Source organism: Tursiops truncatus, chromosome 15 (genome assembly GCF_011762595.2).
Source record: "Tursiops truncatus isolate mTurTru1 chromosome 15, mTurTru1.mat.Y, whole genome shotgun sequence".
In the NCBI taxonomy this organism is placed as follows: domain Eukaryota; kingdom Metazoa; phylum Chordata; class Mammalia; order Artiodactyla; family Delphinidae; genus Tursiops; species Tursiops truncatus.
This window is the reverse complement of record NC_047048.1, coordinates 28,962,745-28,990,214: the sequence shown is the minus strand read 5'-3', so window position 1 is coordinate 28,990,214 and position 27,470 is coordinate 28,962,745. Positions and strand designations below refer to the sequence as shown.

At 55.4% G+C, this 27,470-nt stretch overlaps 1 protein-coding gene across 6 annotated transcripts in view; it reads left to right on the top strand.

Annotated features, from left to right (window-relative positions):
- Window positions 1–26,553, top strand: part of CLEC16A (C-type lectin domain containing 16A) — a 209,475-nt gene extending 182,922 nt beyond the window's left edge. For 2 of the 6 annotated variants that reach the window (XM_033840754.2, XM_033840752.2), the window contains exons 22-23: window positions 12,602–12,763; window positions 23,050–26,553. In XM_033840754.2, coding sequence (XP_033696645.1) covers window positions 12,602–12,763; window positions 23,050–23,405 — 518 coding nt within the window. In that variant the 3' untranslated portion in view covers window positions 23,406–26,553. Of the gene's footprint in view, window positions 1–12,601 lie in introns of all 6 variants that reach the window. The other 4 variants (XM_073792308.1, XR_012326118.1, XM_073792307.1 and 1 more) reach the window with 4 other exon arrangements.
- The last annotated feature ends 917 nt before the right edge of the window (window positions 26,554–27,470 follow it).

Sequence of the window (27,470 nt, the reverse complement as noted above, 5' to 3'; positions counted from 1 at the left end):
ATACTGGGCTCTCTGGGCATCAGGCATGAAATCAGTCAGTGAGATTTCACTCACAGGACAGCTTGCCAAGAGAGACCAGGAGAGAGAAGTAAGTTCTCTGGTCAGTTCAGTCCATAAGGCCCTTGGCGGTCTACATCACCTCACTCCCTCTAACAGCAGTCAGATAACAAGCACTCAGCCACTTTGGGGTGCAGGACTGGGCGGGGAGGGGGTGCTCATGAGCCGTTCGAAGCCAGCCAACCTGAAGGCTTTTTGGGGTAGATTTTTGAGAGCTGGAGCCGGGTGAAGACCTCGGGTAGTTGAGGTTTAATACGCAGGGACTTGAGGGAACGAGGCAGCAGAGGACTCTTGGAGGAAATTGGGGGCCAGGGGGGTTGTATGCCTGATGCACAGCAGGACAGGGCCAGGTGCTTGAGTACCACCAGCGAGGTGGGAGTCTGAAGACAGACGCTTCACTTAGCAAGACGAGGGCCAGCTGCGTGCAGAGACCAGAGAGCAGGATGCAGGGAAGGATAAATTTAGCCAGCGTTTCAGGGGAAAACATCGATCTCAAATGTAGTACTGTCTTTTAAAAGAAAGTGGAAGCTGCAGGCCGGTCATTTGGGACAAGTTCTCTTGAACAGATAAAAGCCCAGGAAAAAGGAACACTTGTAGCTGGCTTATTCCTACCGGCAGATCCAGAGGATCTTCTTTTGACAGGAAGGCGGCTGGTTTCTGCAGGGGCATGATGGATGGTCCACCCCCAACCCCCCTTGCTCGTTCCCAAGAAAAGGTGCTGCTTTGCTTTCTGGCAAGATTTGAGGTTTCTGTTTCCAGTCCCAAATGTTCATCCTCACAGTGAGTGACGCAAGGCCCAGGCGCCGAGTTTGCTCTGCCGCTGGCCAGGCTGCTGACATCCGACGTGGCTCATGTGTCAGAGCAGGGCCACCGCCAGCCCCCGTCCCGGTTGTCCCGTCACTGAGCAAAGGACTTCTGGTGGCCATAGACAGGTGTTTTTTTTTTTAAACTGGACACCTCTGACATTCACGTGGCATCTCAGGCATCGCTTCTACCTGGGCCAAACTGAGGGAACCGCGATTCGTCCCAAGCAATAGAGCACCTGTCTGAATGACATTTCCGCGACCTCACTCGCCCGGTGGCAATGACATCTCTCATGCAGCCTCACTCTGACACTGCTCCCTTGTTTGGAAGGGGAAGAGAGTCCCGTCTGTCAATATTTGGGGCACTAATCATCTGCATTCCGGCACCAGGGGTCACTGAGAGGCTGAGACGTTTCCAGGAATTCGTGGCTCTAAAGACGTGGGGCTGACCGTAAAGAATATCCAGGGAGGATATGAAAGAAAGAAACCCAAATCTCAGCCCCACCCCGACTCATTGTCCATTGTGTCTCGGATTCTTGGGAAGAAATGAAGTCAATGTACACGGTGATGTGGGTCCAAGTTAATAATAAATGTGGAGGGAGGAAAAAGGCTGCTCAATTTTTTTTTTTTTTTTGCGGTACGCGGGCCTCTCACTGTTGTGGCCTCTCCCGTTGCGGAGCACAGGCTCCGGATGCGCAGGCTCAGCGGCCATGGCTCACGGGCCCAGCCGCTCTGCGGCACGTGGGATCCTCCTGGACCGGGGCACGAACCCGCGTCCCCTGCATCGGCAGGCGGACTCTCAAGCACCGCGCCACCAGGGAAGCCCAATGCTCAATATTTAAACATTGCGGAGCGCCTCGCTTGGTTTGCCAGTCACTGCCCTCCACACACTTCCTGGACGGGTCTGTAAAGCCGAGCATCCTTTCCCTAACTCTACAACTGGCATCTGATGCTGGTGATTTAGAGAGAGAGGGAAACGGAGCCTTCTCTAGGCAACCCCAAACCGGCAGTATTTCTGCCTGTTTTCTGCTGGCTTTCTGAAGGGCGGGAAGAGAGATGAAAGTGTGGAGACTGAGGTTTTTATGACTCTTCAGGTGCTCGAAAGGAGTTTTTAAGCTTTGGGGTCATGTCTCAAGTTGTCTTTAATTTTCCCATACTAGCTTCTCTTGGAGCTGTCTTGTATTTTAACGTAAATTTTGTGCTTTGGTTCTTATTTCTGGCTTAACAGTGAGACACTCTGGTCATGTTTAGGAAATGTCTGTCCAAGTACCCCCTTCTGGATACGTTCCTTCAAAGTTGCCTATGATGCAGAATTCTGTGAATCAATTCCTTTCTTCTGCTTGACACACATTACATAAAAGGAAAAGCATTCCTTTGGGGGGAGGCAAAAAACATTTGGCCCCAAGACATAATAAAATCATGCTTAAGGATGCAGCAAACTTTAAAGTCTCTTGGTTAAAGGAAATCAATACTTTTATGATGAAATATTAATAATATTAAAAAAAATAAGTCAGAACTACAAATGAAGAACAGCCGCGATGATTGTAACGAACGCGTTAGCTTAGCATTTGCAAGGAAGCACAAAGGGAAAGCACAAGGGGAAGACAGGAACCCACCTGAGAAGCCTCTCCAAGCCCCTGTAAGCCCCCTTTTCAGCCGTCTTCCATCAAGAAGACACACACCTCTCCTTAAGTCCCAACATCATTGCCGAACATTTTGTTAAAGCCACTGCCTTTTGGAAATGAAAAGATGAATCTGAGCTGGAGAAAGGGCCACACACATGTGAGCACAGACACACACACACACACACAGCTGTAATGGCAACTGAGAAGGGAGAGCTAGGGAAAGCCACTTGTTTGACTACACAGTACCCAGCCGACTGTGTTCCCCTCCCCTTCCTCCAGGAATCACTCCAGTGGAGGTCTTTAAGAGGGATGAATTCATATTAGGTTGAACCATAGGAAATTTCTGATTTTATTGGTCATGTTGGTTGAAATAGGGGCAATTTCATATGGTTCCACAACGCACTCAACTCTCCAGTGAAGAAATACTAACAAACAGAACACAGTCTTGTGTGTCTTGAACCCAAACATAACAGATGAGATTTTAAGAATCTAGGTGAAAGTAACAAGAACCCCATTTTCTCATATACTGTTTTCATATAAATCCTTTAAACTCAGATATTTAAAGTTCCTTTAGAAAAGTCCTGTCTTGGGACTTCCCTGGTGGCGCAGTGGTTAAGAATCCGCCTGCCAACGCAGGGGACACGGGTTTGAGCCCTGGTCCGGGAAGATCCCACATGCCGCGGAGCAACTAAGACTGTGTGCCACAACTACTGAGCCTGAGCTCTAGAGCCTGCGAGCCACAACTACTGAAGCCCACGTGCCTAGAGCCCGTGCTCTGCAACAAGAGAAGCCACCGCAATGAGAAGCCCGGGCACCGCAAGTTAGAGGAAGCCCGCGTGCAGCAGCGAAGACCCAACGCAGCCAAAAATAAATAAAAGAAAGAAAGCCCTGTCTCTATTAACTCCTAAAACCTTCATTCCTAATAGCTAACACAAGGAACGATTCTGCTCTGTGTTGTGTTGTTTTCTCTAGCGAGCTGAGCCGTTTCTTCTGTCACATACCCCATGTGTAGAGACCCTCATAAAAATGAAAATCCCCAGTTCTTGCCTCATTGGGCCCAAATTCCAGGTACCATACATGCCAGCTAAGTAGTCAGAAGAGCTAACGCCAACTGAACACTTAGACCATAGCAACTTGTTCAGTCCTCGTGGGCCCTGTGAGGTGAGCTGTTGTCACCCCCGCTTTACATGTGAGAGCCACGGGCTTGTCCTAGCAGGGAGTGCGGGGACTGCAGGGGGTCCCCAGGGTCCCGCCAGGCTGCAGGGTCTCTGCCATTCTGAACCCTGACCCATGTTGGTGAATTCCTTTATTTTTGTGCGAATTCCTCAGAGGAGGCCTGCGTGAGCACCTGGCCTCGCCTGGCCCAGTGGGTGCGCCGCTGTCGGACTTGACTCTGAACCCTGCTTCCACGCCCCCCATGTTCTTTGAACATTTGCGGGTACTTTGGCGTTTCTGGTGTGGCCCCCAACTCCATGGCTTCCAGCCCCCATCGCTGGGCATCGCTGTCATCTTGCCGGGGGGGTGGGGGGGAGGGGGATGGGCTCTAGAGCCAGCCTCTCGAGTCAGAAACATGGACGAGAAAGCTCTGTGTCGCCTGTAGACCCTGTGGGCTGCAGGCTGAGTCCCACACTCAGTCCCAGCCCAGCGCCTCCTCTCTGGCCCCAGGGCCCAGGCAGGCTGTGCTGGGAGGTGAAAGGGCAGAGCCGAGGAAGGAGCCAGCAAGGGGAGAAATAAGACCGCGGCTGCGCTTGCCGTCTTCGGCTTTGTGCGCGAGGTCAAGAGGCCAATTGATTTTTTTACTGTTTCCCAGCATTGAGGAGTGGTGAGAAAAATACGAACACTGCATCCTCACAACCTGAACCACAGCCACGGGATGAATTTTCTAATGAAAGGCTGACCCGGGGTACACCCCCACCCCACGGTCCTCATTCCAGCCGAGACTGTTGAAACGCAGGGCCCGAGTTTTGTCAGGGTGGACAGCCCTCCCCTCCAAATCTTAGATCTTTTTCCTAAAAGATGTCTCTTGAAAAGTGGACTTCTTTGAAGCACATCCATGTGAGCCTTAAGTGGCTTGGGGTCATGTCCTTCAGACTCAGAAGGCACACACTTCAGGAGCTGGGCAGGGTGGCCTCGGCTGTGATGGCCCCGGTCTCAGCCTGGAGCAGAGGCTCCTGGACAGGAGACATGCCTGGTTTGACTTGCTTGGGGCTGCCTGCTTCTTTTTTTAAAAAAGGGAGGTGAGGCGAGTTGTCGGCAATTTAAAAAATCAGGACATTTTACACCAAAATCCAGATATCCAGCTTCTCTTGAAGAACAGGGAGCCATGGCCACGTTCTCAGGTAGCAGCAGTCAGGAGAGGCTGCGGAGCTGCAGTTTCCAGTTTCCTCCAGTCTCCACCAGTCCCTATCATCTCCCTGACACAGGCCGAATGTCCCATGTATCATGTTTATTTTCCTGATAGAAGAGAACGGTTTGTCAGTGCCCATGTCGCAATCCAACAAGAGGAAACAGATGGCGAGTGGGGGGACTGTCTGCCTTTCACCCCTGGCCTCTCCTCTTTCACCAGTGTTACCCGTCCAGCCCTTGGTGCTCGAGTTTGCAGCCTGTAGGCTCGAGGCTTTGAGGTTCCCCCCTGACATGTCTGTGATTTTCAAAGGTAGCTTCTGCAGAGGTTCTAGAAAAGACAGGGGATGGGAAGCCCACCCTTGATCAGGCACCGTGCAGCCAGGGCAGTTCTGTTTTCATCTTGCATATAAACTAGAATTTCACCGTCGAGAAAAAAAGTTTGCAAAGTGCTGTGATGTGCTGTTATCTTTCCAGAACGAGGCCCCATCTCCAGCCAGGCAGCTGGATCTTCCGAGAAGCTGCCCTCAGGGACCTTGCCCAGGAGGGTGTAATGGGACAGGAGTCTTGCACATGAACTGGGATGTCACAAGAGCTCGGTCACTTGGGACAGTGTTCCTAGAGGTCTTGGCTCCCGGGAAGCGAGAGCCAGGTGGTAACCTCAGCTTCCCCTCCCTGGAAGTTGTTCTGGTACAACTTTTCACTTTCCACCCACCTTTATTGTTGGACTGTCACCGTTTAGTTTGTGTTTTCGTGGCTTTCAGCATTTAGTATTTTCATTATTTAATAGCCAGGCATTTGGGTTTGGGTCTTAAAATACCAGTCACCTCAAATCCTTCCTGGAAGCGGGAGGTCTGTAGGAGCGTCTATAGGGGCAAGGCTGTGGGGTGAGGTTGGTGCCGTTCAGTGGTCACAGTCCCCGAGATGAAGTCTAAGCCCGTGGGGTTCCTTCCCCTTCAGCTCTCTAAAAGGTCCCTGTGGAATCTCCTACCTGCTCAGGTAGTTTTCACACTTTCCAGTTTTTAACCTGAAATAGTTGCACTTCAGTCACGTAACCAGTATCTGTTATATATAGTTATAGTGTGCAAAGCAGCACAAGCTCTGGACAGACCGAAGAGGTCAGCTGAGGCCTCCCTGCTCCTCGGAGGTTTAGGAAACCTTTGGCTCAGACCCCCAGTTCCCTTGCCTGCACACGTGCAAGCCTTCCCACCCTTTACTCTCACATGGTTCCGGCTGTTTCCAGGTCTTGGCCTTCACGTGTAGTCTCTGTGTGGCCTGGTGTGAACCCAGATGGAAACACAGTTCCTTCACTGTATCCACCAAAAAAAGTCCACTTGCACCACACAAGGAAAGAGTTGAAGGAGCATTTCCTAAAGATGTGGGGGGTCGTGGGGGTCACCTCCCCTATCTCAATTACCCCTTCTCCTCTTTCTCCTCACTTCACCTCTCCCAGCTTGCCCCCAGGAAGTGCAGGGCAGCTTTCCCTACACTGGAAGCTCTGGGGGCCGGCGAGTCCCTGTCCCTACAGAGCTCAGCTCACATCCCTGCCTTAACAAAGCTTTTTCCCAATTGTCAGCTAAGATTAGGTTCAACTACATAATAGAGAAAAACCCCAAAGAGTTTTATTTCCCTCTCAGAGAGAGGAAGCCTGTATGAAGGTGGTCAGGGGCTCCACAGAGGCATCAGGGACCCAAGATCCTTCCTGCTCAGTGCTCTGCTGTCCCTAATATGTGATTCATCCTCGTGGGCCATGACAGCTGCTGGAGTTCCAGCCATCACATTAACGTTTCAGGAAGCAGAATGGAGGAAGGCATACCTCCTTCCTTTTAAGAAGCCTTCCTAGAAATCAAACATATCACTTCTATCTCATTGGCCACAGCTTCGCCACAGGGTCGTGCCTAGCTGTCAGATTCTGTAATTGCAGATGGAGGGGAGAATGGGTATTGGGAGACAGCTCACAATATCAGAAACACTTTCTAAAACCCTCTGAACCCCAGAGGATTCCAGGTGCTGGCTGTTAAAATAATGACAGTTGTTTCCCAAAATAGCAAAGCGTCTTTGCAGTCAAGTTTCTTATGCCCTTTTGGCCTGTGCCTTACGTGGGCTGACGGGGCCCCCAGGCTGGACAGGGCAGGCTTCGGGAGCACAGGGGAAAGAACCCGTTAACCCCACTGGCTGCAGAAACTCTTGCCCAAGCTGGCGCTGAGCTGTGTGAGCCTTAAAAGATAGGGAAGGGATCTGTGAAGACAGGAAAGAGGCAAGAGGGAATTCCAGACCAAGGGAACTGCCCAGCTGAGGCCAAGAGCAAGTGGTTCTTGTCACACAGTCTGAGATGAGACCTGTCTGAGCTGCTAGAGGCAGGCAGCCCCATCTCCACCGGCCCTCCCCTCACCCCCACTGATTGGGGCGGGGTGAGGGTAGGGTTTGAGGAGGGAGCTGACAAAATGTTGCTGGAGGTTGGAACCCTAAGTCCTGTGGATCTGACCAAGAATCCAAGGATACAGAGCAAGAGATTAATGACTGAAATGCTGACGAGCACCCGGCGCGCCAGGTTGGGGAGGGGAAGGAGCCAGCTCACCCCCTCCCTCCGGTTGCTGCCACACGCGAATGGGGCCCAGCGATGCCAGATCTTTCTTAAAGAAGCCAGAAATCCAGACTTGTATGTACAGTCTCCCAGTGTGTGAATGGCGGTGCCTAAAACAAGCAGACAAGCACAAACACGATGTGAGCAAAGCCAGACGCATCTGCGGGCTTCTGGGCCGCGGTTGGCCGACACTGGGCCCTGCCTGCCATGGCATCCTGCTTCTCCTGGGGAAAGCTTCGTGGGTGTTCCACCCAAAGACAGTGGTGTGCCCAGTGTATATTTGGGGTGCACTTTTCAGCGTCTTCTCCTTTGCCTATGTCCCAAAAAGGCTGTGGGGTTCAAGTCAAATTCAGATTTATAGGTGAAAAGAAAACTACTGGCCATTTAAGCCAGGAGACCCTCACTCACTGTACTGTGTTTCGCATAAAGACGTGAAGACTCGTGGAGAAGAGGGGGCTTGTCCAAGGTCACAAGGCCGTTTGGGCAGAGCTTCAGTTCGAACTTGGGGTTCTGACTCCCAGCTGGGTGCTCCCTCTACCAGTGGACCTAAAATAGAAGGCTGACCTTTTTGTGGTATTTTTGTACTTGACAAAGAACGGGGAGTTACTCACGAGTTCACCTTCCCAGAATAACTGTCAGAATGGGGCCAGAGGGCAGCAGGAAGACCCCAGCCTGACCCTGTGAAGCCCAGGGCTCCTGGAAAGCGAGGGGTGCTTTCACCGTTGGCCCGCCTGCTGTGGAGCTTGGCATCTGGCCCCAGCTGTGGGGAGGTTCTTAGTGGGTCCAGGGGAGAGAGCTTTGGAGGCCAGAACAGATCCCAGGGCTGTGTTAGGGACCCAGCAGCTTCAGCCTGCCCAGCTCCCAGACGTCTCGTGTGCCTTCCTTCATCCTCCATTCTTTTTTTGGTTCAAGATACTATTTGTGGTAGGAGTCCTGGAAAACTCAGACAAGCATGAAAAAATTAAACAAACTCACCACAGCAAACCACCTGGTTCTCCCACGACCTCTGCTTCAATCCCTCCAATCTGTTTGCTCTGCTCCCCGCACAAGGAGGGAGGCAGAGCCTAGATTTTTTTTTTCATATATCTTTTATTCTTTTACAACAGTGGGAGCAGGTGGGACGTGCTCTTTCTAACCTTTTTTTATTTACTATGTCTTGAGCGTTTCCCTCAGCACTTCATCTGCTTTTTTTTTTTTTTTTTTTGCGGCTCGCGGGCCTCTCACTGTTGTGGCCTCTCCCGTTGCGGAGCACAGGCTCCGGACACGCAGGCTCAGTGGCCATGGCTCACGGGCCCAGCCGCTCCGCGGCACGTGGGACCATCCCGGACCGGGGCACGAACCCGTGTCCCCTGCATCGGCAGGCGGACTCTCAACCACTGCGCCACCAGGGAAGCCCCACTTCATCTGCTTTTACGCCAGCATGTCTAACAGCGGCTGAGGATTTGGTCAACCCGGCGTAGGAGACTCGATTTGGCTTTTCCCTGATTGGTGGATGTTCCGAGTGCCTCCACCTCCCTGTCACACACACCAGTGCTTTGAACATCTGTGGACCCACCCACGGTGCCTTCCGCAGCATCAGTCAGGTTCTAGATGGGGAATCAGCCGGCTGGTGTGAAAACCCATACGGCCTTTGATACGCATCTCACAGGCTGTTCTTGAGACATACTCGGGGACGGCCAAGAATTTTATCTGCTGGAGGAGCTCTCAGGGAGACCTGTCTGTCTGTGCCCTTGTCCCATGATCTCTGGCGCATCTGTGCGTTTGCAAGTACTTGGCAGCCTGTGTGTGTTTGACTCGCGCCCAGAAAACCTCTCGGCTCCCCCGCCAAAGCTACTTCATCGAGAACTGCCTCCCCGGGAGAGGAGCACGGGGCCAGGTGCTTGTCTTGAGTTCTCTGCAGAGCCCTCCTGACCCCTGACATGTCAAACTGGCTCTCAAAGTGTTGCCACCTCGATTTGGGGAGGAGCCCCATGAAATTGCAAGGGGAGTCTGGGCACCGAGCTAAAAAACAAACAAACAAAAAACTTCGCTGAGCCTTTCTGAGTCCCCATGCCATGGAAAGAAGGGAGGTGGATTTTTAGTAGCAGCAGACAAGGGAAAGATGCATTCAGTTGCCTCTGCTCAGCTAGACCCACAAATGGGTGGTATCAGCGGTTGGTGATTTTTTTTTTTTTTTCTCTCTAACTCTTAGCACCTACAGAAGGTGCACCATAGTTTTTGTCAACCTATGGCTTGACCCCTAATACGTTCTCCAAATGAAGGAAGTTGAGTATCCTGACCTCAGTCTTAGCATCTCGTCTGCTACCCCACGCACTCCCCCCCACATGTCTCACAGTAATAAACCAGGGCGTTAAAGTGCATGAGAGAGAAGATGTGTGTCTTTTTTTTGGGGGGGGGGGCTGCATTGGGTCTTCGTTGCTGCGTGTGGGCTTTTCTCTAGTTGCAGCGAGTGGGGGCTACTGTTCGTTGCGGTGCGCAGGCTTCTCGTTGTAGTGGCTTCTCTTTGTTTCGGAGCACAGGCTCTAGGCACACGGGCTCAGTAGTTGTGGCACACGGGCTCAATAGTTGTGGCTCGCAGGCTCTAGAGCGCGGGCTCAGTAGTTGTGGCACACGGGCTTAGTTGCTCCGTGGCACGTGGGGTCTTCCTGGACCAGGGATCGAACCCATGTGCCCTGCATTGGCAGGCAGATTCTTAACCGCTGCACCACGAGGGAAGTCCCAAGATGTGTATCTTAAGAGAAGGGGTGGGTGACCACCTTGGTGACTGCCACGTCATTCCTTCGTTCTGGCTGGGCTGGGGCGTTTGTCGGGAATGTAACAGGGTCGGCTTGGTCTCAGCTCTCTTACCACACTCTCCGGCCCCTCTGTTCATGGTTCTGATAAATAAGCAGCTCAGGGAAAACTGTCCTGACATTTTGATTTGTTAAGGAGTGATTCATTTTCAAGGCAAGTAAACGGCTTGTAAACTTGGGGGTTTACCACTTGAAGTGATTAAGAAGTAAGCAGCTATTAAGCTGGTTCTGTGGGGCTGTGGCTGCCTGCCCCCTGGGAATCTTCCTGACTGGTGTTTGGATTCGCCTTGATGTTTGCCGTGCTTAATCAGAGGCCCTGCAACCACACACACAGTATATCACAGGATGCCTCTTCCTGAGAACTCCAGCACGGTGATCCTACTGTTCTCCACCGTAGGTGGGTGCGGGGAATTTACCCACCGTGCTCCCTCCAGGCCTCGCATCTGCATGCAGTCACATCGCCTGAAACCTGGGATGGCCTGGCTGGGGGTATAAATAGACCCAGCTTTTGATCCTTAGACAAAAATAATCTTACACAAACATTAGTACAAAAGAGCTTCTCCACGGTGGCTGGGTGTGGGTTCCCCTAAGTCCTGAGGTGGGGACAGAGCATCGGGTCCCCTTGCATGCGCCACCCCCCAGGCCTGCCCACCAGTGGGTGGAGGGAAGGAGGCTCAGGGAAGTGGGGAGACTTGCCCAGGACCCCGCGGCTGGTAAGCAAATGGATCAGTATGGAGCCCAGGCTTTCCTGGTGCCAGAGCCAGTGCCCCCATCCTCTTCCAGGCTGTGCACACTGTTTCCATCGAGGGCCAATATTTCAGGCTTTGTGGGCCGTGCAGCCTCTCTTGCAACGGCTCAGTGCTGCCACTGTAGCTTGAAAGCATCTGCAGGCAGAATGTAAGCAAAGGGCATGGCTGTGTTCCAGTAAAACTTTATTTAACAAACAGTCAGAGGGCCATAGTTCTCCAACCCCTGCTCGACACCCCGCTGCCTTCCTGAGTTCTGAGAAAGGCGTGGTCAGGCCTGGAGAACCTGCTGGAAGAAGTGTCAGTGGCTCTGGGCCGAGGGAGGTGCAGGCGGCGCAGATGGAGAGCATGAGGTTTGGGGCCGGGTTGAGTGTGCTTGGGGTGGCAAGGCTTGATGTGACTGGCCAGGAGGGTTGGGGTCCCCACTCTCAGGCGGGAGGAGGACTTGCCCCCATCCCTGCCCTGACTTGGTGCAGAAACAGGCTGGGGCACAGAGCACAGAGCTCCTGGGGAACCAGCACAGTCTGCACAGGCTCCTGGGAGCATCGACGAGTTTATTCCTTGGGAGCTGTCCCGTGTTCTGTGGATGGAATCAGAAGCCGCGGCCCTTTAGAAAAGCAGGCTGTACCAGGGCAGGAGTCACGGTCTGGGAAGGCACATGCCTACCGGAGGAGGGGCTCCGGCGGCTCGGTCAGAAGGGCCCCCTCCCATCTTAGAGAACAGCCTGCTCCCACCGAGTGCCAAGCGCCGAGCAGGCTGGATGGGCCTGCTTGTACCCCCCTTGTTCTCCCCTTGTACCCCCGCTGCAGCGGGGTGGGGAGAGGCCGGTGACACACGGCCCACCGGCAGCTGGGAAACGACACTGGGCACGCGTCCTAGTGCTTCTGCTGGTGAAGCAGGGTTTGCCCAGGTCTGCAGGTCTCCAAATTGTGAAGCTCCTCCACTCCCCCCGGGCTCTTCCCGGGCTGGAAAGGCCGCAGGCCCCAGAAATGTGCAGTCCCCGTCTCCAAACCTGGAGTTGCTCTGAGGGCCAAGTGAATCTCTGTGATTGCTAGCTTTTCACCAGAGCTTTCCTTCTTCCCACCAGACTCGCCACCAGACCCGCCAGGGCAGAGCAGATTCTCTGGCAGGGAGCGTTTTCAGGGTCTCCCCTCCCGTCCAGTGCGGCGTTAAGAGCCCCTGGCAGAACTTGAGTGTGTTGCAAAGGTCCCGAGGTTCGGCCGTGAGGATGTCCCAAGTCCCTCTGTGAACTTCACCAGGACGCCTCTGAGCCCCGAGGCTGTGTGTCCCCTTCAAGGGCGCAGCCGGCGCGGTGCAGAGCCAGCGTCAGCACCGATTTACGGCTCAGCCCCACCCCAAGCCCCCCGCACCCCGGCTATGGCGGTTGCACCCTTTCCCTTGAAACAGCTTCGCAGCGTGTCCAGGTCAGTCCCGGGCCCGGCGAGCTCAGCTGATAACGGGGAGCAGAGCCAGACTCCAAAGGAGCCCGCTTTGTGTCGCTTACCGCCACCCTCACGCGGAGGCCGCCAGCCCAGCCTTCGCGGTGGGAGCTTTCCCAGGGGGCCACACACGCCGTCCCCGGGGAGGTGACACCCCTCCCGCCAGGCCGCCTGTCCCTCCCGCCGGGTCACGTCCCCGCCTTGTCTTGCAGGCTTCGCCGTGGCCCAGTGCATGAACCAGCACAGCTCATCCTCCCTGTCCTCGCCGTCGCCGTCTGCCAGCGGGAGCCCCAGCGGCAGTGGGAGCGCCAGTCACTGCGACTCGGGGGGCGCCCGCTCGTCGTCCAGCCCCTCGGCCGCCCAGAGCCCTGCAGGTATTGGCCACGGACACGGTGCCGTGGGGGGACTTGAGGGAACCCTGCGACCCCTCCACCTGAGAGCCCTGACCCCCGGCTGCTCCTCACCACCGTGTCTGGGGACACTGCCACTCGGGGTTCCGCATCTGCTGGGACGTGGCTGTTGGCGGCGGGCGGCTGGCTCGGCTCCCCGCAGGGGAGGAATCACTCCCTTTGCAGGCTGGCCCACTGGAAGGCCTCCCCGGCGGCAGGTAGCTGAGCCTAAATTCTCCCCATTGTCACCTCCGGAGTCTTAGGTGTCACGAGGAGGGGTCTCCCAGACGTGATTGTTTGAACTCTGGCGAAAGAATCGTGTCTCTGCTAATTTTTTTTTTCTCCTCCGTAACACACCAGTTTCTTCTTTAAATGTTTGGTGCAGTCCACTTGTCTGTGACGAGGGGGTGCATCTTGCCGCCCTTTTGAGAGTCTGTCAGGGTGGGCTAGAGTCACATCCTGCCCTCCTGTAACTGTCACAAGTGTAGATGTGGCACGGAGAGACCCCATGAGCAGGGAGCCTGGAGTGAGACGTGTACGTGGTCACCCTGTGCTCTGAGCTGCCGTGAGCCCCTCGCACGTGAGCACCTCGCCGCAGTGCCTAAGATCCCGGGAGTGCAGATGCCGGCTTATTTCCTGAGCAGCACAGCCCCAAAATGCAGCCAGAGGAGCAGGGCCTTGAGAGCGCATGACGCTTTGCACCCCGGCGGGGGACCCGTGGTTCTGGAGGGCCCCGGACATCTCTGATGTGAGAGATCACCCCATAATTCTGGTCTGCGCCCCCATTTGGGAACCCTCAGTGTCCTTTGCTGTTCCTGCAGGGTCCCATCCAGAGCCCTCACCCATCATATTTCAGGGGCACCTGTGCAAACTCTTGTTAAGTGATGGATCGATGGGTCTTGACAAAAGCGGTGCTTCAGGGCGGCAGCCACCACGGCGCCAGGAAATTGGGGGCCCCTGGCCACCATCCACTCGGCACCAGAGACAGAGATCCCCTTGGGCTCCCGCACCTCTCTGCGGAGTTTTCAGCTTCCACTTTTCTCAGCAAAGCGTTAACCCCGCCTGGTCTCTGTGCCTGTGGCTCAGGGCACCTCTTGCCTGCAGCCCCTCCCTCCTCCTCCCACAAGCATCCATTACCTCCATCTCCGACTGACATTCATGGGGCCCCGGCAGCAAGGTGACCCTCAAGCCACCTCCCATAGACCCCCGTCCACTCGGCACCTGCTCCGCTCCCTGCCCCAGCCCAGGGAAGATGGCTGCCCTGTCTGAGCTATTTCTGAGCCCGACTTAAGGTTGGCTGTGTATCCGAGCAGTCGCTGCTGCTGTTCCCAGGCCCGTAGCTGGGAAATTCAGACAGAGCTTTCTCAGAAGCCAAGATCAGCCCTCTGCCTCCCCCTGAAGCCTGGTCTCACGCTGGCTCTGGGAACCAGAGTGCAGGGTTGTGTGTTTATGTGCTCACGTGTGTACCCGCGTCCTGCCTGCATGTGCACGGAGTTCTTTGTCTCTGTTGTGTGGACCCAAACACACACACATACTTACAATTGCATTTTGGGTGAAAGGTCCTTCCTGGTGCCGCTGTGTATGGCTTTTTTCATTTTTAAGGAGGCACAGCCAACAGCTACGCGGACCGATGAGCCACACACTTCTTTGCCTAAAACTGAAGCCAGCAAAGACCCACATTATGAAAATCGTGCCTGGGTGTGCAGCTGTCCACCTGACCGTGGGCCCTGGGGCTCCGCACCTCGCCCACCTTGCACCTTACACTACTTTCTTTGTTCTTGGCCTCCCTCAGCCCCTCTATCTCTACCCCCACCATCCCCTGCTCGGTGCCAACGACATGTCTTCTCAACTCAGAAATGCAGGGGCTGTTAGCCTGGCTGTCAGGTCGATAAGTGATGGTCAGGCCCCCGGGTGTCTGCTCCCGATCGGTGTGTCCCTGGCAGGCCTGCGGAGGCAAGCGTGCAAGGCCCCATTTTTTATGCTGCCTGACAGTAAAAGCCTGGGGCCCAGCCTGCCTGTCCAAATCTCCGTAGACGCTGAAATAACTCACCTTCTAATGCAGGGCCGTCCTGTTGGGCGGCTGGCGCTTCCCTCTCCACTGAGGAGCCAGCTGTTGACCCCTGGAAGGAGAGAGCACTGGTGCCCACGGACTGGGGTGGCAGATCTCAGGAGGACCACCAGTCCCTTCCTCTCAATGCCGAACTTGCAGGCCGGCCCTCAGCCACCGGGTGCACCCAGAGGACACCACGCGGGGTTTCCGTGTTCCCTGTAGGGCAGGTCTACCCAGACGGTGCCAGCGTCTGCCTGTCCTACCGACCCATGCTGGGTGGAAGAAGAGAGGCAGGTTTTTGTCGGGACAGGTGCCTGGTTGACGTCAGCCCAGGGTGGTGGCCCAGTGTTCAGGCATCTGATTTGGAAGCCACCAGACTTTCCACCGCATGGCCTGGCCACCACCTGCCAGAGGCAGCATCCTTGGAGGGCCAGCCGGGGCCGCAGGATGGGCCAGGGCCTCTCCTCCACAGCCCACCCAGCCTGGATGGCAAACAGCTGCAGCCCAGCCACGGAGCCACTTGTCCTCAACGTGGTTTTGGAGGACACGGTGCAGAATCAGAAGCATTCCTGACCCTGTGTTTCCAGAGCTTCCCGGAATCCAGGAAGTTCTTAGAGTGGAGAGCAGCCACCAGGCCCTTTGCAGCCGGGATTAGCAAACTCCAGGGGCTTTTTTGCTCTTGAAGCCACACTTTGCACGTCAGGGTTTGGTCAGGAAAGCACCTGAGAGATACCGTCTACCAGGGCATGAGACAGGCCCGGTTTTCCATGTCTCTGCTCCATTGGGTCGAAACCTGGAATCGCACAGGGATACCCGTAAATGCCAGGGGCAACCCTCTCACTCTGAGCCATTGATGTGGCCTGCCCCCTGCCACCCCGCCCAGCCCTGGGTGTGCACCCACCACGGGGCGTCCCAGTAGGCACTGCTCCCAAAACCCACGTGTCAGGCACGGTGCTCACAAATACGTTACAGACACCCCCTTGTTGCGTCCTACCACCCTCCCGCCTCACACTGTGCTGTTGAAAACACGGGGGCTTGGAGAGGTCACACAGCTTGGCCATGCGCTGCAGCTGGTAGCAGGGGGGCCCAGAGAGGGACCCAGCCTTGGCAACCCAGAGCCCTACTCCGCCTCCTGAGACAGCCCAGCGGAGCATCGCTTCGGTTCCTAAGTCTGTCCCAGGTGCCTCCATGGGGCGTCCCTGAGACCTGGGCCCCGGGTTCCGATCGCGGTTGGGGGCCGCCTATGAAGGGCGCGCATCTCTCCTCCCCACACGACGGTTGCTCTAGAGCCAGATGAAGAGCCTCAGCCCATTCACAGAGGCCCAGGTGGCTGTGCAGCCCCAGCCGGCGAAAGCAGGGCTATGCAGCTCCGGGTGGGGGGAAGCCCAGTGGTCCCCAAATCGGCAGCAAAATGGACCCCAGACGGCCGCCTCTGCCAGTGCAGATGGGTTCACCCCCAGATAAGGGTGTGAAACTGTTCTGATGCTCGGTTGTGTTTTCCGCCCCCGCCCTCTGTCCAGCCCAGGGGACCTTAGCGTTCCCTGCCTGGGGTTGAAAGAGGCCCACGCTTATCCCTAATACAGATTTCCTCAGCTTCCCATGGGGCCTCCAGTCTGAGCGCCTCAGGCCTTGTGGACACCAGGCCTGATCTCAGAAGGGTCCCTCTGAGCGTGGCCCTCCACCTGCCAGCCCCGACACCCCACCTAAGAGGCTGTTCTCTCTGCCTCTTACTACCTCGGCCTTGGTACCCCACGCCACCCGCTACTATGCACATGTCCTGGGCCCAGAGGGTAGCAAAGCATGGAAGGCACAGGCTGGCAGGGGAGGACCACACAGATAAGTGTCCAGTTATAAGCTGTGAACTGTAGGCTGCGGGCGGGGCCAGAGACTCCCAGAGAAGGTGTCACTGGAGGTGAAAACCCGAGGATGAGTGGGTGACTGGGCCAGGGCTCCCTGAAGAAGGTGGCCTTTGGGTGTCGCACAGTCCACCGAGGCCCAGCCCGGAAACTGCCTGGTGACGAGTTGATTCCTTTTCCCTATCGTTCTGGGATCTACCTATCAATTCCACTCTTCCACATACAGACCCAGGGGGCGGTCTGTGTCTGAGAAACAGCCCCTATGCCCATCAGGGCCGAGGCCCAAGTGCCGGCTGCAGGCGCAGCGCAGGCAGAGGGACCGTCACCAGAAGGGGGAAGCGACACCGCCTAGAGGTGCCACCGCGTTGCCAGTCGCCCAGAGACACCCTCTGCGCTGCTTCTGAGTCTCCTTCACACACCAGAGGCACATGGTAGACCCTTGTGAGTGGCTTCTCAGCAAGTACAGGCCCTCAAATCGGGGCCAAGAGACACCCCAGACAGAAAGGTCAAAACTGAATTCTGTGGTAACCAAAGGAACCAACCAGAAGGAGTTGGGGGCAAGGGTATTTTATTTTCATTGTTGATTATTTACCTGTTAAAGCTGTGCCCAACAGGGTTTACCGTCTGGTTTTAACACCTAATGCACGAGTCCACCTGTTCCCATTGTCCTTTAAAGACAGTGCCCCGAAATCCTCTAGTCTTTCCCGGGAGGGCTGGGCGCCCCACACTGTGGAAAAGTCCAGGAACCTCTTGCCTGCTCATCCGGCATAGCCAGCCTCGTGGGCCTCGGCTTGTTCCCCAGGGAGAAAATTACGGGGTTGGAATCGGCATTTTTCTTTCCTTAAACATTTTATGGTTTTGAGAAGCTGAAATTGCAGAAAACATATGGCGGGAAAGAGAAAATAGATCCAATTTTAGAACCAAATGTAGGATCAGTAGGAATACTTTAGAAACATCTTCTGGGTTATGCCTGTACACGCGCGCACACACACACGCACACACGCACACACACACACACACACACACAGCGTGGGATTCTAGTAAGAAAGCCGTCTCCTCAGCTAAGAGCTCCGTGACCTACACCAAGTTCCTCAAACAGGCACTCTGCCTCCAATCTCCAATCTGTTGCGTTTCACAGGTGTTCTGGGTGAGCCACTTTGAGGAGGATGACAGAAAATCGTTTGTTAAAAAATGAAGTCAGAGGCTTCCCTGGTGGCGCAGTGGTTGAGAGTCTGCCTGCCGATGCAGGGGACACGGGTTTGTGCCCCGGTCTGGGAAGATCCCACATGCCGCGGAGCGGCTAGGCCCATGAGCCATGGCCGCTGAGCCTGCGCGTCCGGAGCCTGTGCTCCGCAACGGGAGAGGCCACAGCAGTGAGAGGCCCGCGTACCACAAAAAAAAAAAAAAAAAAATGAAGTCAGACTGAAGGCCAGGCTGCTCTTTCCAGCATCCATTTTCAGACCCAGGGAGTTCTGAGCTGGGGCCACTCTGACTCTCCCCTAAGGGTTTATAGAAAGAAGGAAGAGCTTGGTTCCTGGTGGCCCCTGTGCTGGGAGCCTGACACGGGCCTTCCCTCCCCCATCCTCACCTGCTCCCTGAGACGGTTGTCTGAAAGTACGACCTTCACCCCAGAGCACCATCCCATTTGGGCCAACTGAGCACCAGACAGCCCAGGACCGACCTGCGTGTTACTGAACCCGGGCACCGTGGTCAGGTGGGACTTTTAAGGACAAAACCCCAAGCCAAACGTGTTCTCTTTTCTCACCAGTTTTATCCATGACGTTAATTTTTTTTACTGCGGTAAAATACACGTAACATCAAATGTGCCATTTTAACCATTTTTCAGCCTACAGTTCAGTCCATTCGCCTTGCTGTGCTCCGTGGCACTCATCTTAAGCTCTGCCGTAATCCCTATTGTGTCTCAGAGGTGGCGGTTCCTCCCCAGGGAGATGCTCCTAACGTTTTTGTTGCAGCTGCTTGGCATCTGCCCTCAGATCTTGCTGCTGTGGTTCAGTCTTGGTTTCAAAGGTGCGGATCACCAGAGTGTGGTCGGGAGAGCGTCACCTCGTGGCTGGGGAGGGGGTGACTAGGGAGGGGGTCACGGGAGGCTCTCCCAGAGCCGCACTGGTGGCTTCGGTGGCTGCCACTGAGAGCCCTCGGCCTCATCAGTTGGGGTCAGAAATCTACTTGTTTCCCTAACTGCTTTGGCTCCGATCCCCCAACCACACACCCTTCCCTCCTCAGACTGGCCCATGGATGCAGGGTTTTCATCTTCACCGACAGGCAGTTCTGTTCCTCCGCCCCCGAGGGTGCTCACCGAGACCAAGTGTCGCCGCTGACCCCAAGAATTTCCTTCCCGACAGGACTGACCTCCGCCGTCTTTACCCGTCTTTGAGTCCCACAAGCGGATGATCTGGTTCTTAGCTGTCCCAACACCGCCTCATCGTGGGGGGCGGAATGGGGGTGTCCCACCTGCATGGGGGCAGCGTCACCAGCACCCGCTGGGTCAGGCCCCCCTGCCTCACGCTCTCGTCGATGCTTCGCGTCCATCGCTGCTCTGTGTCCCCTCTCCGTGTCACCTTCTCCGTCCCGTTGTTAAAGGCTTTCTATGATCTGTCGCTGTGTTTCCCTCTAGTCAGGAGTGGCAGGAAAGGACGCCGGCGAGTGTTCAGCCTGTCGGAGGCCGACAGTCACGGCGGCCACTGGGTTTAGTGCTTCGATCGGCAGCTGTCACGGCACCTCTGGCACGGTCACTGCAGGCAGGTCTCCTCCGGTAGCCTCCTCGGCCCGCGACGCCCCTGCACGCTGCATTTCCACACCAGCAGGCTCCCAGGACGCCAGGCGAGGGCACGGGGAGCCCGGGCCACCAACCCGAGCCATTTCCTCAGCTCCAGTCCCTTTCTGGCCTCATCCCGCCTGAGGACCGAACCCCCGGCCCTTCACCCCTGTGTCAGCTCCTCCGAGGCAGCCTTGGGCAGCCTGGAAACGCTGTCCTCCGCACCAGGCTCGGTGCAGGCCCTGAGCTAGGGGGGTTCTCCAGCCCCATCCCCACAGGGCCCCCCCAGTTTAGGCCACAAGGGTTGGGCATTAGAATTTGCAAAAAGCCACAAAGAAGTCAACTAGTTGCTTTTTTTCTTTCCCTTTTCCCTTTATCCCCCAGCCTTGCTCGAAGCTAAGTGGTAGATTCCATCACGTTCCAGCCAGAGGCCAAGTCATTTCACTTGTAAGCGCACTGGCAGATGTGACTCCATCAGCTCCCCTTCTTGCGTTTAGAGCTCCAAATAGTGGCCGCGGGTGGGCCGTGGTCACTGCTACCCTCCCGCGATGCTTCTCGTAAGGTTTCCCACCTGTGCCCTCCCGCTGGGCAGCTGCACTTGCCAGGCAGGAGCCTTTGCCTTCTCTTGTGTTTAAAAGCTGCTTCCTCTGAGCTTTACCCTCCAACTTGCTGTGCTGCACTGTCCTTTTCTTCCCCATGTCTCTCAGTCCCACCTCCCCTGGCCTGAGTACATCCAATCCTCATTTTTATTGGAAACTGTCACTCACTCGCCAGGGGTCAGCTGAGCCCCTGCCCTAGAGCCACAGATCAGCTTCCGAGGGTGCCGGCCAGGGACTCAGGGGACCCGCTGCCTTGGTGTCAACTTGAGGCAGCACCATGGGGAGGCCGAGCACCCCTCACGGGAACCTGGACGTTGGGCTTTCCCGCTCCAGCCTCCACTCGTTTCCTGGGTCAGGCCCCAACCTGTGCCCTCAGAGCTCGGAAACACCAGCAGGTGAGCGAGGCCAGAGGGTCGGCGGTGGCCGCTGTGGGTTGACCATACACTGACCATAAAGTGTGTCCTCGCTAGGTAATTTCCCCCCCGTGAGAACTTGGCAGAGTTCTTGGTTTTTTTCTGCCTCTTGAATGCACAAATTTGTAGCTAACATTCAGGAAGCAGTTCTTGGTTTAAAAATAGGTAGGTAGGGGGCTTCCCTGGTGGCGCAGTGGTTAAGAATCCACCTGCAGGGGACACGGGTTCCAGCCCTGGTCCGGGAAGATCCCACATGCCGCGGAGCAGCTAAGCCCGTGCACCACAACTACTGAGCCTGCGCTCTAGAGCCCGTGCTCCGCAATAGGAGACAACACCATAATGAGAAGTCTGCACACTGCAACAAAGAGTAGACCCTGCTCGCCACAACTAGGGAAAGCCCCCGCGCAGTAACGATGACCCAACACAGCCAAAAATAAAAAAATTTTAATAGGTACGTAGGTAGATAGATAGATAGATAGGTAGAAAGAACAGTGTTGTAGGTGATGGGTAAGAGGAGGTTATTTTTCCTATTTAAAAAAAAAAAATAGGAAGAGTCTGTTTTTCAGGGGAAAAACCAACCCTTTTAATAAAATTGTTGGTTCTCTTCCTAAAGAAGGAACCAGTTTTGTGTGTGTGGCACCGTTCGCTGGTTTATTTGTTTTCTAATATATTTGATAGCAACTTTCCCACACACTTGATCATTCTTATCACCAGAAACCCCATTAGGGATCAGGGGAAGAGGTTTGTCAGCCCTTTTGAGTATCTGCGTGCAAATGCAGACCTGAGCAAAGAGGGAATTCTCACAGAGAAGTCTGGAGAAAACGTGAAAGAAATGCTCTGAAGCTCTGTCTCCAGGTGGCACAAAAGTGCCCTTGGAGAATCAGTCATTTCTAAACTGCCTCGTCAGCAGCTAAGTTGACACGTGGGTCCTTATGTACGTAAGTTCCTGGACACGCTTGTTTGAAGCAAGGTGAGCCTGTACTCAGAGCCCCACGTTCAGATTGCGATGGGTCACAACCTGAGCCCAGGCCTTGAAACCAGCCCGTCACCACAAGGCGTCCTGAGTGGAGCAAATTCATTGAAATTCAGAGAAACCAGAAAGTGTGTGGGGTGTTTACTCAGCATTTGTGGGCTGAGATCACACCTCAAATCATTTTTTCCACTAGTGCTCATCCATGTCCCACTGCCACCCTCTCAGAGCGAGGACAGACCCAAAGCCCCATGCACTGGTTTTCTCTGGGCCTTATTTCTCTTTTAAAAAAAAGAAAGAAAGAAGAAAAAAGGCCTTGTGAAGAAGTGACCTGGGGCCTTTCTGAGCTCACCGTGCCCGGGAGTCCTGTGGGAAGCTACGACATGTCCTTTGGGAGACTTGATCTGTTGCTTGAGTTTCCTCTCCACGCTGGGGATCCTCTTCCTCTCCTTCCTCCCATTCTGTATGCCCTTCGGTTTTATTTTGCTCTTGGTTTTTCCATTCTTTTGCTCTGTGTTCAATTTGCGGTTCTGTTTTGTTTTGGCTTAACTTAAGAAAAAACAAAAAAAATACAACTGACTTAAGTGGAATCACATTGAAGCAAAAAATGTCTGCCATCATCCCAGGGCCCAGAGTGCTTTCAGATTCATTGTCCACACAGTGTCCTCAGCGCCTTTTTGGCCCGAAGATCTGTAACAGAGGAGATGTGCTTTCCAAGCGAGATGCCCACGGCCTTCGTACCCATGTTTTCAAATCACTGGCACATAAAGTCGTGGAAGATGTTTCCCACGAGGAACCCCAGTGGCAGCTGGTATCTCTGTCCAAGCCAGCTCGTCTTTGGAAAGCAAATAGGCCACTTGTCTGTAATCTAATCACGGATTTCGAAAAGCACCAAAAAATGAAATTGCCGCTCCTAAAATAACTGCATTGGGCCACTCCTCCCTTGTGACGTGGTTTCTCTCCGTGGTCCCTGGGGGAGACCCTCGGGATAAGAATGGCCTGAGCGATCACAGCCCCTTTCTGGGTGCTAACTCAGCACTTAGAGGAGGACCAGGTGACAAAACCACAGTCAGAGGTTTTGTTTTAGCTTTGCAAAGCTGAAAAATTGTATAGAATTCCTTTTTTTTTTTTTTTTTTTTTTTTTTAATACTGCAGTGAGTTCCCTCTTGGGGAAATGTTACCAAATATAGACTCTGGGCATGGCCTGAGGTGATAAGCACACCCAAGCCTGTTCTCTACCTAAATGCATGTTTATCATCAGGGAGGTGGTTCACACACAGGGCCTGTCTGGGCTGTTTCCTGGCACCAGGAACTGGGCTTCTGGAACCCACTCATTGGTTCTGCACAAGCCCCTAATGTGTCCCTTGCATCACAAGTCAGAGTAACCATGGGCCCTGACAGGTTTCCCCCAGGCCTAGGTAGGGCTGGATTTGCCAGCTTCTGTGTCCCCAGGAGGAAGTGGAGACAAGCTATTCCCCCAGCACATCATCCCCCAACCAGACCTCCCTGGGCCTTTGTTCAGCAGGGGAACGGGGTGCCAGCGTGAGCAGAGCATCTCAGAGCTGAGCATACCTTTGTTTTTTCTCCCGCCCCCACCCCCCACCCAGATGACCCCATGACTATGGAGCAGCCTCAGCCTAACCTTCCCGACCAGTTGGTGATCATCAGTGAAACAGAAGCAGAGGCCAGGCCCAGCAAGAGCCTGGCGAGGAGCGCGGATGTGGAGACAGTCAACCTGTGCCCCAGCCTCATCCCCGCCCAGCAGCCCACCATCTCCCTGCTTTGCGAGGACACTGCTGACACGCTGAGCGTGGAGTCACTGACTCTCGTCCCGCCCGTCGACCCCCATAGCCTCCGCACCCTCACCGGCATCCCCCCGCCACCCACACCAGCCGCGGTGGGCACAGGGACCCCGGGCGAGGGGGCTGCGCAGCCAGAGCCAGTGGGCCCCGCTGAGCACTGAGTTGACCTCCCTTCGTGCGTGCGGCCCCGCTGACAGGGACCCGGAGCAGCTGACACGACAGACACCTCGGGAGCGTCTGAAGTTCTCCTCAGCCCGGTAACCGCCTCGAACCATCCTTGCAGTCCTTTGCTCCGTTTGAATTCCCCTTTTACTTCACACCTCTTTGAGAGCAGGCTGGGACCAGTGGCGACACCCCAGCGAACCCAGATGACTGAGGCAGAGGAGGTTGGGCTGGTGTCAGAGCCCACGGCCCCAGGGCAGCAGGACCCACCGACAACACTCCCTTCATCAGCCAGCCCCTCCCCAGTCTCGAAGGTCCTCTGCCAGCGTCCCCAGTGAGCACAGAAGAAGCGGACGTGGTCACTTTGTGTAGAAATTTGTAGAAAAGCAAACTTCGATAAACATCTCCTTTGGATATTTATTCCTGCTTCTGGCAGCAGATGAAAAACATCTATTTTAAAAGTTCAAAAAAAAATCCTCCACCCTGAGGTTTGATGTCATGTTAGAAGTGTAATATTACTGTCGAGATTTCATTTTCATTTTGCCTTGAACTTCCCAGCGTTTTGGGTTTAGAGTTCTCAGTCTGGCTTTCTCCATTGTCTTAAGGGATTCCATTTCTTTATTACTCACTAACTCTGCAAGCCTATGGAATGATAAAAGTCCCTTCCTGGAAAGGTTAGAGTATTTTTTAAGCAAAAATAAGGGAGAGACTCATATTCTCAGGTACACACAGAGCTGGGAGGGCCGAAAGTTTCTCTGCCATGGCAGCCCAGGGGCCTTGCGTTACCCAGAAGATCTTTCCATGAAAGGGGGTTAGTGCAGTCAGCTCCCCGCTCAGGACCATTCCTCGTCTCTCCGGACTGAAACCAAACAGGACGGTTTTCCGGCATCACCTTCGGTTGTCCCCATCTCTCTATTTGTCTAAGAGAGAACGATTTGGGACTGCAGACACTCCAGCCCCCGTGGCCGTGATGGAAAGGAAAGGCCATGGAAACCGTCCTCTGAGTCCGTCGCCTGCTGCTGAGTGGTGTGGGTGCCTGCATGCAGGGACATCCCGAGAGCCAGCCCCCGCCCAGCTGCAAGGACATGACGTCCGAGCTCACAGGGCCATCCTAGGAGCTCGGGGTTTGTCCCTCTTCCTCTCAGCTGCTGCTGTAAAGATGCAAGCTCGTTTTTAAAATGGAAACCCCCAGTTCCTTCTCCATTTGGGCTGGGTATGTGCAGGCCAGGTCTCCGCTATATCCGATAAAGCTCCCAAAATGTTCTTTCTACTCAGCCAGGCAAGGCCAATCGACCCTCACCTCTCTGGTTGATGCTCAGACCTTCCAAAACTTGCCTCCACGTGTCCCCCAGGAGTGCCAGCACCGTGGTGTCAGTGTCAGCCGGTCCGGGTTATCAGGTGGCCTCAGGAAATGCTCCGCACGCTTACCTCTTAGAGGACCCGCTCCCCGGTACCTCCCCCAATCTGCTGTCAGGCAGGGCCTGCCCGGGCCAGACTTCAGCCTCCTGAAGGAAACACACTGGTCCCCTGAGGAAGGGGAGTGGCGCCTGCAGGACAGATCTCTCCAGCCTTAAGAAGCCCTCCGGGCAGGTGAGCCCAGCCAGCACCAACAGGGGAAAGACCCAGCTCAGAAACGCAGCCATTTAGGCAGAAATTCCAGGGGCCCTGGCAAGGAGGGACAAGCCATGACCTTCAGGAGAGTCCCCTGGAAAGGACAGGCAGGGGGAACGGAAAGAGGGAGAAAGTCCATGTTGTCAGGGACAGGGGGCCCCTGGTTATTCTGCCAGGATGCAGCGGCAGGCCAGCCCCAGAGCCACTCACTGCCGGTTTTGAAACAATTCTGGAGCAGCAGAAATGAGAGGCCAGTGACCTCCCAGCCGGTGACATTATCGTGAGGAACAAGCCGAGGCACGTGGACCCTGCCCTGGGACCACCAGCCTGCTGTCTGAAATCCAGTGGCTCCAGGTGGCTTCAAGCTCTACGGGAGGAAAGTCTCGGCCGGGGGACAGCATGCCCAGGAGGACCCGCAGCAGTATCACCCAGGCAGGAGAGCTGAACGCAGCCCAGCCTCCATGGGCTCTTGAATAGCAGGTGCGATCAGACCAAGCTTCCGCCCCACGTCTGGCCCAAGGGCAGGCCTCTCCCCGGGTGGGCTCGAGGGGTTGGTTGTGGGCAGCCCACAGCCGGCTGGCAGCCAGGTCTCCACTGTCTTGGCAGCAGTGGCACAGCTATGTCTTCAGGAGCCCCCAGAAAATCTAACAGTGGGGGCACCTCCAGAGGGGCCCGTCCAGACAGCAGGTGCTGGGACTCTGGGGCAGAGAGGTAGAGCCAGGAATCCTTGGCGAGCCCGGGGCAGGGGCCATGGCCTGTGACACGTGAGTACCAGACTCGGCCTCAGCAGGCCCGTCCAGCCCGCTATCTCCATGTCCCCGCAGAGACCCTCCCCAAGTCCACATCGGGCCCACTGAGTTTGCCAAGTCAGGGGCAGGGCTGGCCACATGAACCCCCAAACGTCAGCTTTGAAAGTTGCTGGGGAGAAGCACATGTCCTTTCCAGTTTGGGACCTTGAGCCAGCGAGGACGCCTCTCAGAGTCAGACAGGTACGTGCCCCACCCCGGGAGGCGGGGTGGGGGGGGGAGGGATTGTCCTCCTGCCACCAGCAGGCCCTCTGTGCTGCCCCTCCCCCATCACGCCTGCCCTGCTTGCTGCTCTCTGCAGAAGGCAGCTCCCACCCAAGCACCTGCACTGCGACCTGGGGGTGGGCGAGGAAACGCACGTCTTAACAGGCATACACCAAGATTTCTCTAAGGTCTCAAGATGCACTGTTCAAAAAGGCACAGGGTGAACCAATTCTCATCTTCTTTTCTAGACGCAATAAATAAGAAATATTTAATGTAGTCATGATGATATTGGGCATAAACTGTAAGGGTTCCTTAAGTTCCTCTGAGTTGAAAATATGTAAATAATTCTTGTCCCAAGGAGGAGCGGGGCTGGGAAACCTCATGCTTCTGGGCTACGGGACCGTTCCAGGGAAGTACCTGCTCTCGCCAGCATGACTCATGTTTCGTGGGTACTGAACACGAGGGTGGAAATGAAAACTGGAACTTCCTTGTAAATCTGAACTTGGCAATAAAAGAAAAAAAGTTACCAAGAGTGTGGCTGCTGCTCCATGGCTCTGTAGCGGGAAGGTCACGGCCAGGCGAAGGGGAAGGTCCTTGGCCGTCTGCAGCTGCTTGGCGAGGGACAGCAGCTGGGCCCCGGGATCCCCACTTCCTTAAAGGGAGGTGGCGTAGCTCCTACCCAGGGCTGGGAGAACGCCTCAGGTGCTCCCTTCAGAAAGGGCCCCAGCTTCAGGCAGGTGCCGTGAGCCTGGTCCATGTCTCCATCCCTCAGCTGTTGGGCTCCATTGAGCCTCAGGTTCCACGCCCGGAGGGCGGGCTCCTCACATTCCTGTCTCGAGGACAGTCAGGTGAAGTCGTGCTGAGGCGGGCAACTTTCCTGAGCACACCGACGTGCACCAGCATGAGCTCTGGAAATCCCTGGAGATGGGATCACGGTTCTTCCAGAAACTTCTGACTCTCCACCTCAAGCCTGGCCCAGAAACAGCCGGACCTTCTGGGCCTTGAGGTAAAACCCGAGTTGAGTGCAAGGCATGAATGGGGCACCCCACTCGTGCCGAGGGTTGAGGTGATGTTGGTGGAAAGTGTGGGCCGCTGCTCCGCGTCCAGGCTCGCACTGGCCGCCAGCAGGGGTTCAGCCCCAGTAGGTTCCTCCGAAATCTGCCCATGAGGCCTGCAGCTGAGGTTGGACCCCGCTCTGCACCGGGGGCCTGCTGGGTGCCCGGTGCTGGGCCGGGACCGGCCTGCAGCCTCGCAGGCACATGGACACTCGTGTCATGACGACTTTGGTCTAGAAAAAGGCACTCGCTGGAAGGATGCCCAGGGAAAAGGTGGAAGACCGGCCTCAGGACGGGTAGAACCAGGGACAGCAGCTGTTGGGGGTTCGGCTCCCTCCTGCCCCAGGGCTCCCTCCAGAGTGCCTCAGAGCCTCGCTGGGTCAGCTGG